Source organism: Terrapene carolina, unplaced genomic scaffold, assembly GCF_002925995.2.
Source record: "Terrapene carolina triunguis isolate 2854851 unplaced genomic scaffold, T_m_triunguis-2.0 Scaffold112, whole genome shotgun sequence".
NCBI classification, from domain to species: Eukaryota; Metazoa; Chordata; order Testudines; family Emydidae; genus Terrapene; species Terrapene triunguis.
This window is the reverse complement of record NW_020664463.1, coordinates 21,237,611-21,250,212: the sequence shown is the minus strand read 5'-3', so window position 1 is coordinate 21,250,212 and position 12,602 is coordinate 21,237,611. Positions and strand designations below refer to the sequence as shown.

Below are 12,602 nucleotides of genomic sequence, written 5' to 3'. Positions count from 1 at the left end.
AAGCCCACTTTTTTTGGATTGAGATTGAAACAGATGGATTAGGAATCTAAACAGGATTGAGACGGAAACAGCTGCAGTTTGGCACCTGGCCTGGACAGAGCTTGCATGGAGAATTAGAGAGACTTTGCTAGCATTTGGCTGGGTGGGGCGGGAATAAAAATATATTTTTCTGAAATCATCAGCAATTGAAAAGTCATTTCTCAGCACATTCAGAGGATTTTTAGTAGAGCCTCTGTGACATCGCTGAACATTCTCCCCACATGGTCTGGCGAGGATGGATACGGGTTGTTACTCAGGCAATTTGCAGAGTGTAACTGCCCAGAAATCCTCAAAAGTCTTCAAATCAGGAACAGGAGGAAAAATAGGGGGTACAGAAAAAAATCACTGTATGATTTGGGAATTCCCCTGTGAGTTTTCCTATATTCTGCAAATTCTCCTCTGAGTTACACCATAGCAAATCAGGAATAATGCCAGTCAAGCTAACTGATTTAAGAATCAGGTCATTTTTTCCCCTCTAAATGTTCACAATGCCTGTCATTTATAACTTGCATTTTTCGTCCCCAACTAGAAAGGTCAGTGTGTAGTCTCAGAATTCACTCTAGTGATAAATGAATGTTGCACTATATTGACACAAGAAAACAAAATTCCTTAGGGCTGATTGTCCACAGCCTTGCACTTTGCATGGTCATTTATATCTATGCAAAATGAGTTCAAGCTGTGTGTTAAATGCAGACCCCCCTATGGAGGCTGCTAATCCCCATCCTCCCTCATGATGCAAGTAAATAGTGAAGGAAAATAAAGGGACATTTTATGCTTCCTTACTTCCCTTCATAGGTGCACAGTCAGATTTACATTCTGGCCCAAAATATCTAAAGCACTCTATTCTAAGAAAACAATAATCCATAGAGCAAATTCAGAGCTTCCTTGAGTGGGTGGAATTCCATGAAACCATACAAGACTTGATAATCATTTAACAAGATAGCACATGAATGCCAAGATCACATCTGTAAACCCTGTATTTGCCCAATAATATGTCACATTGAGCAGGGTTAGGCTGGTTATATAATGAAAGACCCTATTACGGTGTATATAAAGAACACAGTAGTCAATGTTGCCATGAGAACCATAACTGAATTTTCTTGCTTGTGCAGGGTAAAAGGAACAACTTGAATATTGAATTCATACACTATTGTTTTTAGCACTGGATTTTCTCTAACTTGTGTTTGCAAGGGCAGAAGAGGGCTATAATCTGAACATGACATTTGAGAGACAATTTAATATCATGTTTGTTTGTTGTCTGCTTTAGCATAGTACCAGGGGGATGACATCTGCAGGCTAAACACACCCAAAGTTTTAATTATTGGTTTAGTCTCCATTCTTAAAGCTGGTCAAATAATAATAATAAGATAATTTATCATCATTATTTAAAGCATAACGTAATCATGAATAATTTATCCCACAAGTAGTGGGGAAAATTTATCAGATAAATTATTTGCTAGATATTTGTCAACCATCTGCAGAGGTGGTAGAGTAATGGAAAGAAATTATAGCAAAGTAATTTATTTAGTAAAAAAAAAAAAAGCCAAAATTCATCATCAAACAAACAACAGCAACAAAAACCCCTATTCACCCTGAATAATTTGACCAGCTTTAACTGTTATATAATTCCAACGCTAGTGCTGTAGTGCTGCTTTGTCTTTACAATAATCCTGTGGATAAATGTTTTTGTTTTGTTTTTTGTTATAACACATTTACCAAACTAGACCATAACTCTGGTTAGGATAGCTAAGGTGACATGTTCCGGTTATTATGTTCTGGTAGTGAGGTTAATGCATACATGGGATGGTTTCATTTCTGCCTATTATTTTAGATGCAGTATTTGAATTTTGTTCACCATTGTTCACACAGACATTTGGTCAGAACAGCCGTTACTTCAAATGAAAATTGGTTAGTGTGTTGGGTACTTTATGGGCTGATCCTACAAGGTTCCAAATGTCCTCAACCTTCTTTGAAGTCAGGCTCTGCTACTGACTTGCTTTTGTAACCTTCACCTTTCTGGGTGGCATTCATAAGATGACTATGTCCAATATTTAGGAACCATTGCCATTCACAAAACCCCCACTCATCTGCCACCTAACCCGGTAGGTGCCTATGTTTCCAAATGTAAAGTCCCCTAAGGTGCTTAAATTTCAGCAGTTGGGCACGTGCACAGTCCTAAGTAGAGGGGTGTGCCTATATCCTAACACCACCTCCCCAGATATGGGCTATAGGGTGTTCTGGGGAAGGTCTGTCTTAATGTCTCCTGTTGAAGTGCTGCCGCTGTATATAAATAATTAGATATTCCTTGGGCCAGAGAAAGAGTGAGAATGACTCTCTAGCTCAGTGAGTAGGGCACAATCATAGGACGTGAGAGATCCAAGATTGGCAATCCCAGCTTCACATCAGGCACATGGTGGAACTGAACCTGGGTCTCCCACACTGAACCCTAACCACTGGGTTAAAGATTATAATGTGGGGAAGGAGGGACTACATCTTCTTCTGCCTCCTCCTCAGTTTTTCCTTGAACAACTGCTGACTTGACTCAGGGCTTGTCTACACTACCGCGCGGGGTCAATCTAAGATACGCAACTTCAGCTACATGAATAGCGTAGCTGAAATCGAAGTACTTAGATCTACTTATCGTGGTGTCTTCACTGCAGTAAGTCGACAGCTGATGCTCTCCCGTCAACTCCGCTTGCGTTTCTCGTTCTGGTGGAGTACCGGAGTCGACGGGAGAGCGCTCAGCAGTCGATTTATTGCATCTATACTAGACGCAATAAATTGACCCCTGCTGGATTGATTGCTGCCCGCTGATCTGGTGGGTAGTGTAGACAAGCCCTTAGACACTTAACTCCAGGAGAGAGTTCACAGCTGTGAATCCCAAGTGAAGGGAGGTGTCTCCTTCTGGCCTGAAGTTAGATGCAAGGGAGCTGGAACAATTTGTATAGTGGGGGTGCTGAGAGCCATTGAACTAAACTGTAAACCCTGTATATGATGGAAACCACTTCAAGCCAGGGGGTACAGCAGCACCCCCAGCATTCCAAGTTCCAGCACCTATGATTAGATGCCTAACTCCTTTTGTGGAGGTGAGATCTAGGCCACTTCCCTGTACTCAGCATTTCTGTTGGCTAGCATAGGCATTAGGCAGCTCAGCATGCTAGCTTTTCTGAACCTCTCTTTTAGTTGCCTAATGCTCTGGGAATCTAACTCGGGGTTGTGAATTCCACCAAGCAGCAGAGCACTAAATGTCCTCTGTGAATCCTACCCTGAATGCTCATGTTTCTCCTCCCACCCTTTGTCTGTCTGTCTCGTCTGTCTAGACTGTAAGCTCTTTGGAACAGAGAATGGTCCAAACATTATGTGTTTGTACACATTCACAAGCACAATGGAAGGCCCAGTCTCAGCTGAGGTGCTACTGCCCAATCTAGATGCTACTGTAATACAAATAAATAATATCAAATGTTGATATTTGCGTTAAAGCACAGTACCAACTTTGTGCACAACACTATGGAGGCTGTGAAAGCCTGGACTCCAGTCAAGTTTATAAACCCTGAAGGAACTCCTGAAGAGATTATAAAAGGCACCAAAAATTCCATAGAGATTATGAACTCTTCAAGGACCTATCAATAACACAGATATATTATGTCTTTTCAAACCAGCAAGATATAAGTACATCAATATCTAAAGGGATAACCTCCCTCAAAACATCACTGTATTGTCCAAAACATCACTGTATGATTTAAAAATAATTACCACCAAGTATTTGGAAGCCAGAAATTCTAAATTAAGATAACATTTACAAGAAAAATGTTGGAAAGTAAGTGAGTTAACAAACACTAGGAATATAGAACATCAAATACTGTGTAAACGCCAAAAGCATGAGTTTTGGATTTGACCCACTTGTTTCATGTGTTTGGCTATTACTCCAGGTGGCTATCACAGGTGTGTGGCTCCCAGCCCAGCTATCTCTTTGAATGGAGATGACATACATATAATATTTGGTTTAATATATTCTTGTGGGGTAAATCTTTTCTAGTATTGTATAAATCAAAAAAAAAAATTATATAAAGAGCAGGAGGTCAGACTAGATGATTATAATGGTCTCCTCTGGTCTTGAAATCTATGAAATGCACATCACACATTCATTAGGGAGAAACTCCAATGGAAAAAACGTTTTGGGTTACAATGCTACCAATCTGATTTATTTTCTTTACGGTAATTCAGTTTTCCTAGGCCATCTGTCTTCAGACTGTGATGGTATTTAGTTTGGAAAGACTAACAGGACTTGCTCTGTGTGTGCTCATTTGAAAATTCAGTCCAAAACAGTTTACTTTCTGTTCAGAAACCTTTCATGGAGTTGTCTGATTAAGTGATAACCCTAATAGAATGTGAGTTTGTGCTCCAGTAATGATCTAGAAGTGATGACAGAAAAATATTGAGGCAAACCATTATCATTTATCTAAAACCAACAGCTAGCAAATACAGAAAGGTTCAATTTAGATGAAACTATAGACATTTAGTGGAGCAAAATCTTTCATTCTGGTTATATTTGGCATGATTGGTTGAAAAACAGACGTGATAAATCTGTATGTTTCTATGGTTCATTTCTTCAGAGGACATCAATACTAAGATCTGGAACTATGTCAATATTAGCCAATCAAATCACATATGCAAATGTCTTCTTCTTAATTTGCTCCTCAGAGACCAGTAATAGTTTTTTCCCCCTAGGACCACAAACTTTGTTTACTCTTTAAAGAGTTCGAGTATTTTTTTTAAAAAAAACATGCTATGTGTAAGAAATTCATGATTAGATCAGATTTACTTTTGCGCCAATAAATATTAACATGCATCTAAACACAAGCCATATGGATGAATGCAGTTCTCAGTGAAATCAATGAGGTTGCACAGGTGCACAAGTAGAATTTGTGCCAATATGGGCTCATTACACTAAGTGAACATAAAAATCACATAGAAAAAACTACATTAAAAAAGATAAGTTGGAAAAGTCAGGGAATACTAAAGTTAACATTGCCTGTGGATCCTTAACTCTGCCCCTTGGTACATATACAGTATGATACAGTCTTTAACTACATGACCACACAGTATTTTTTCTTCAGGATCCCTGCCCCATTCAGTGCATAGATGGGATGAGGTGGGTGTTCAAAAGTTAAATTTATCCTTATTATCCAGAGTGTGGCCTCATGCCTCATACTCTGCATACCATCCAGCACCAGCGCTGAATGAGGCAGGTCTCCCAGATTAAAAAGTGTATGATTGTGTAATTAAAAAGACTGTATCATAACGTATTCACACACGGAACAGGGGGAAGGATCTGTTAGGGTAAAGGTTTTATGGGATACTTGGACATTTCCTGAACTTGAGTGCTTCATTTTGCAACCTTAAGGTTATTTTAATATATATATTTTTATGGAAATTCCTGGGAGTTGGTTTTTAAGAGAAAATAAAACAAAGAAGTTCCATCATGTGCAACTATTTGCTAGACAGCAGCAGAATGATCTGTTCTGTCCTATACACTATATACGTTTTTTAGATATCACATGAAATGAAGCAGGGCTCTTTTGGAACTTGGTGTCCTTCTTTACACACCATCACAGATCATAATCTGCCGTAGGGGCTTGGCCAGAATTGTTCTAAGGAGGGGGCCCACAGCTCTTCCTCCCCTGCCTCCATCAAGCCCCACACTCTCCCGCTGCACCCAGCCCCAGACACTCCCCTACTGCTACCCACACCCAGCCCCACACTCTTCCCCCCACATTGCCCTGCACCCAGCTTCAAACTCTGCTCCCTCTACCTAGCTCTGAGCTCTTCCCACCCCACACCTAGCCCCAAGCTCTTTCCCAGAGAGGTGGTCAGTCTGAAGAGCATCATCCCCACCAGGGGTCAGGCAGTTCTGGGAGCCCCAGACCCCCTTCCATCCTCCTGTGTCTCCACTTCCCCTAGAAGCACCAAAAGTTGGATCCAATCCTCTCACCCTCCTGCAGACTAGGGGGTTCCTGGTGCCCCTGCTCTGCTTCTCCTGGAGTGTCTGGCACCATGGCTGCTGGAAGGACTGCAAAGATGGGGGTCCAAGCAGGTGCATGGGGTCACAGTGCCACTCATATTCGGACCTGTTCCCCCTCTGTCCTGAGGGGGGGGTGTGACTGGGCTAAATTTCAGTGTGTAGCATTGTGACCCAGCACATGGGGTTGTAACACCACTCAAATTTGATATGGCCTCCCCTCCATCCTGATGTGGGGGTGGCTGGGCCAAATTTGAGTAAGTGGCATTGTGACCTGGTGCATGAAGTTGCAGTGCCATTCAAATTTGGCCTGGCCTCTCCTCTATCATGACAGAGGGGCATCTGGGCCAAATTTCCAGTTCCCATCAGTGGCCAAGGGGCAGGGAGTGGGCTGGGGCCCCCTGCCTGCATACCTTGTAGTGCCCTTGATCCAGATACACCTTCATATAAAAAATGATATTCCACTCAACTTACTTACGTATTCACAATTCCAAAACACTGTTAAAAGATTACCTACTCAATGGAAATGTGACTGACTGAGTGAGGGAGCCCAGCTGAGAAGGAAAGAGCTGGGCTGGGACTATAAAGACAGGAAATTGGAAGCAGAAGGGGGCTGCTGGGAAAGGTTGCAGTCACTCTTTGGAAGAAGGAAGAAGTGTTTGGAGGCTACAGGGACAGGCAGCTCGTAGTTGCTCCCTGGGAGAGGGGAGTAAGGAGGCTGGCAAACCCAGAGAGGATGGAGTGCCAGATGGTAGGAGAGGGCTCAGGGAAAGCCAGTAAGGTCCAGGAGGGAACCTTTACTGCTGGCTAGAGAGGGTCCCTGAGCCAGAACGTGAAGTGGATGGTGGGCCTGGGTTCCCCTGCCAGCTACTGAGGGAATGGCACCATAGGGCAGTGAAGGAGAAGACCGCCTGAGACTGCTGGTGTGGAGAGACACTTTGAAAGACTTTAAGTATCAGAGGGGTAGCTGTGTTAGTCTGGATCTGTAAAAAGCAACAGAGGGTCCTGTGGCACCTTTAAGACTAACAGATGTATTGGAGCATAAGCGTTCGTGGGTGAATGCCCACTTCGTCGGATGCATGTAATGGAAATTTCCAGGGGCAGGTATAAATATGCTGGCAAGAATCAGTCTGGAGATAACGAGGTTAGTTCAATCAGGGAGGGTGAGGTCCTCTGCTAGCAGCTGAAGTGTGAACACCAAGGGAGGAGAAACTGCTTCTGTAGTTGGATAGCCATTCACAGTCTTTGTTTAATCCTGATCTGATGGTGTCAAATTTGCAAATGAACTGAAGCTCAGCAGTTTCTCTTTGGAGTCTGGTCCTGAAGTGTTTTTGCTGTAAGATGGCTACCTTTACATCTGCTATTGTGTGACCAGGGAGGTTGAAGTGTTCTCCTACAGGTGTGCAACTGTGGGAAGGGGCATTGACCTGGCTAGCTATTCCCCAGCGTGACCAGAAAGTGCCATCCTAGCGGTGAGTGGAACATCCCATCACACACCACATTCCACTAAGGTGCAAGAGCCGGTCTCTTATTTCACTCTCTTTGTTCTCAAAAATGACTACATCATTTCTGCTCAAACTTTCTAGGAAAACACACTCCTAGGCTGGGAATAAATTTGTTAAATTTCAGCCTGAAAGGTAAAAGCTTGCCAAAGTTATAAGCATCTGAAAATTACATTCTATAATGATAACATATGTGGAACTTTAACTATGAGCATCACTATGCGCTCCACTTGTTTTATGTATGACTTTACTCTTCCAGAATTTTAATTGAGTATAAACGCTGGTCTGTGTTTTCATCATACTGGGCCAGATTCACTGGAACTTTTTGATTGCTTTGTGCTGCTCCATCATCATAAAGCAGCTGTAAATCCAATGTAACCAGCAAGTTAAACTGGGTTTACAGCTGTTTTGCATAGCGGCCAGAGTGTACTGGTGAATCTGATACATTATATTCTTGAAATCATACTTTTTTATGTTGACTGTCTGGGAATGGCCACCATAATTATAGCTGTAGTTTGTTAAAACCAGAATGAAATAATAGACATTTGCGAAAGAATTTCAGACAAGACAATTAGTGAATACGAAAGGAAGAGCTAAATTCAGCCAATTAGTTCTGTGTTACAAATAATTTGACCAGCTCTAGTGATGACTGGCTAATGTTTGCTTTAAAATATCTCTGATCAGTAGATAATCTTCAATTCCCCAGCAAGCTGATTGGTTGACGAAACCCCTGTTGGATTCTGATGGCAAGTAGAACGTAATACATCTGAAGCACTACAAAAAGAACACAACAAACAGATGTACCAACTTTTTCAGGGCACACTCCAATTCATTCTTTTCATTATCGGCTTCTTGGAGCTGGGAGAAAACTCTGACCAGGAACTCTTCAAAATTGGAAAGTAAACGAGGTTCATCTTTTCTCAGCTGCGACCAAAGTTGTCTTATATTGCTCTCGCTGAGGGATGAAAAGAAAAGAGAATAAAGTATTTGTTAGGAGATAAGATTTTTCAGGCTGGAGTAAATGTTTGCAGCAGCTAGTAACACAAAGAAAATTTCAGCAGCTCATTGGTCAGAACATGAGGCTTGTCATCCACGTGGGCTATATATGCAGGTCCTAATTGTGACTGGTCCTTATGTGGGTGCCCAGGATGGGATGGTTGGAGGCAGATGCAGAGGGATTCTTCCCATTACTTGTCTTGGCAAAGGGGATCATTGCAATTTCCATCCCTGTGCATGGGGGAGCTCCATGCACCCCAGGGCACATCTCGTCCTACAGGGGTCAGGAAATAGAGAAGGTGGGGGCCATAAGTCTTTATTCTCTGCATAGGCCCACAGAGCAAACTGGGGTACTTAGAGGAGTGGACTTCACCACCTGTGTATTCCCCAGTTCATCAGGAAGCTTGGGAGGCGGAGGGGAGGAGGGGGGAGGATTGTGTCATCTATCTATCTGCCCCTTTCCCCCATCACTACTAGTCTCTGAGCACCATATACATAAATAAACAAAATGCCACACTTAAAGTATGGACTCTCAAAACATGTGACTTCTTTAATGAACACACAGAACTATATTCAGTTCTCTTCAGTCATAACAAAGGGACAATACCTGTCAAGAATGTGGGGTAGGGTAGATATTAAAATCCTGTTTTCCATGCACTGCCCTTTTAGTGCAAGAAGATTCTGTCTGCCCATTGTGGAATAGTGTGTATGAGCTATTTCCAGATGTCTGTTACAGAGTAACACACTTTGCACTATCTAGGCCTGATACTCAGCTGCCTGGTACCTGCTGTACTCATTTACACCTGCATAAAGGGAATATAAATGGGGGTAAAACACCACCACTGTGATTTGGTAGCATTTTACACCCACTTTGCATAGTGCAGGGCAGTGGAGCTTCAAGCCTTCTCCCTCACATGTTCTTGGAGAGTTGCATTTATTCCTTCTTTGTTCTCTGCTTACCTTATTCTGAAATAAAAGTCATGCAGATGGGAATTATGTGTTTTGCTTATTAGGCTTAATTTCCAAAGCTATCTATGTATCTAAAGAAGCACATAGGCATCTAATCTGACAATTTAAATGGATTAGGCAAACTGTAAAGGCAACAAGGAAGAGAGACAATACAGAATATCTACCTATAGGGGATTACATTGGAAAGGAATAACAAGCAACTAACAGTTACACATGAAAAACTACTAGGGTAGAGTGTATTGTATTTATAATTAAAAGACACATTTGTATCCAGGGGATAATTTGGAGACTTTTGTGGACTGAGTTAGTTCAAACTCAAGAAATGGGAGCCAGCCCATAAAAAGTATTGGATCCCTACTGAAAACCTGTACTAAAATGCCCAGGGATCAAAATTGAGACTACATGTCAATATGGACCATGGCTCATTTTAAACATCCTCCTGAGATCAGAACACCGAGCCAGATTACAATTCTGAATGAGTCGTGAAGAACATTCACTTCTACATCCAGCCAACGTTTGTAAGCAGAATCACACAAACACACACCTAGGGCCTGATCCTGTGAGGGGCTGAGCATCTTCAGCTACAGTGGGGGTTGAGTGCATTTAGCACCTTAAGAGAGATGTTCACCCTCTGGCAGAATCAGGCCCCTGAAGTCCTGAAGCTCAGCTTGAACTCAAGGTATTCACTGAAGAAACATATAATCCTACCAATTTAGTCTGGAAAGCTAAAATAGGACTTTGCCATAAGGTTCCCTATATTATCCAGTCCAAAATAGCAAATTATTAGGCCAAAATTGCTTCCTTTAATCTCTGATAAAGACAGATTTCATTTATATTCAGTGATATACTTAGTCCACCTGAAGAACATATGGAGTCAAACTAGACCTAATTATTTTAGGCCAATTCCCATTAATCCCTTTCCCCACTCAATTAGAAATCTCTTCCCCTAATTTAGGGTATGTCTACACTACGAGGGTAATTCGATTTTACTTAAATCGAATATGTGGAATCGATATTGCAAAGTCGAACGTGTGTGTCCACACTAAGGACACACTAAGGACAGTAATTCGACTTTGTTAGTCCACACTAACGGGGCGAGCGTCGATATTGGAAGCGGTGCACTGTGGGCAGCTATCCCACAGTTCCCGCAGTCCCCGCTGCCCATCGGAATTCTGGGTCGAGCCGCCAATGCCTTCTGGGTAAAAAAAATTTGTCGTCATCCGTCCGTCACTAACGCTCTCCCTCCCTCCATGAAAGCGCCGGCGGGAAATCAGTTCGCGCACTTTTCTGGTCAGTGACAGCGCGGACGCCACAGCACTGCGATCATGGATCCCGCTGCGACCATCGCTGCAGTTGTGGCCGTTCTCAACACCTCGCAGCTTATCATACACCTTTCCCTGAGGCAGATGCAGAGAAATCAGGCGAGGAGGCTACGGCACCGCCGTGAGGGCCTGAAGTCGGAGAGTAGCACAGAGCTGTCAGAAACCACGAGCCCCAGCGCCCAGGACATCACGGTGGCAATGGGGCATGTGGATTTTGTTGAACGGCGATTCTGGGCCCGGGAAACAAGCACGGACTGGTGGGACCGTATAGTGCTTCAGGTCTGGGATGAATCCCAGTGGCTGCGAAACTTTCGCATGCGGAAGGGGACTTTCCTCGAACTTTGTGAGTTGCTGTCCCCTGCCCTGAAGCGCAAGGACACCCGCATGCGAGCAGCCCTCACTGTCCAGAAGCGAGTGGCCATAGCCCTCTGGAAGCTTGCAACGCCGGACAGCTACCGGTCAGTCGCGAACCACTTTGGTGTGGGCAAATCTACCGTGGGGGTTGTTGTCATGCAAGTAGCCAAGGCAATCGTCAAGGTACTGCTCCCAAAGGTAGTGACCCTGGGAAACGCGCAGGTCATCATAGATGGCTTTGCCGCGATGGGATTCCCAAACTGCGGTGGGGCTATCGATGGGACTCACATCCCTATCCTGGGACCGGACCACCAGGCCAGCCAGTACATCAATAGAAAGGGCTACTTTTCAATGGTACTGCAAGCACTGGTGGACCATCGGGGACGGTTTACAAACATCTACGTCGGATGGCCGGGCAAGGTTCATGACGCTCGCGTGTTCAGGAACTCTGGTCTGTTTAGACGGCTGCAGGAAGGTATTTACTTCCCAGACCACAAAATAACTCTTGGGGATGTGGAGATGCCTACAGTCATCCTCGGGGACCCAGCCTACCCGCTAATGCCCTGGCTCATGAAGCCCTATACTGGCGCCCTGGACACAGAAAAAGAACTCTTCAACTACCGGCTGAGCAAGTGCAGAATGGTAGTGGAGTGTGCTTTTGGCCGTCTCAAAGGGAGATGGAGAAGCTTACTGACTCGCTGTGATCTCAGTGAAACCAATATCCCCATCGTTATTGCAGCTTGCTGTGTGCTCCACAATCTGTGTGAGAGCAAGGGGGAGACCTTTATGGCGGGGTGGGAGCTAGAGGCAAATAGCCTGGCTGCTGATTACGTCCAGCCAGACAGCCGGGCCATTAGAAGATCCCAGCGGGACGCCCTGTGCATCCGGGAGGCTTTGAAAGCTAGGTTCCTGAGTGAGCAGGGCAACCAGTGACTTTTCAGTTTGTGGACAGAAAAGCTGAACCTGCCCCCGTTTCTTTACCCAGTTCATTTTGACTATCCTCTCCAGTTACATACCCCCTTCACCCCCTTCCCCTTCCCAAAAAATAAAATCATTTCGATTTTGTTAATGAACACCGTTGTCTGTATTGCTGTTTTCGCGGGAATATTTTAAACCGGGGACGCAGACTGTGGCGGGGGGCGGGTTCAGTGTTCGGATGCAAATGATGCCTCTAAACTCCCGGAATGACAGGCTCCGCACTGGTGGACTGGTTATTTCAATGGAGCCTGCCAGCACTCCTGGGGGGGACTGTGTGTATGTGTCGGCTATGTGACTTTCTGGCAGGGGGGGTAGGGTTACAGATCCCCTGCTGCGTGGATCTGTGAGCCAGGATAAGGACCGCTGCATAAGATCTGTAACCGCCCTCCCCCACCACAAAGTAACAGAGCAACCCCCCCCCCC

The 12,602-nt window shown here is 44.1% G+C and overlaps 1 protein-coding gene across 1 annotated transcript in view; it reads right to left on the bottom strand.

Annotated features, from left to right (window-relative positions):
• CRACR2A (calcium release activated channel regulator 2A) overlaps positions 1 to 12,602 on the bottom strand; it is a 64,396-nt gene that overhangs the window by 39,717 nt on the left and 12,077 nt on the right. Inside the window, exon 4 of the mRNA XM_029911669.1 lies at positions 8,369 to 8,515. Within this exon, the coding sequence (XP_029767529.1) occupies positions 8,369 to 8,515 (147 nt within the window). The remainder of the gene's footprint in view (positions 1 to 8,368; positions 8,516 to 12,602) is intronic.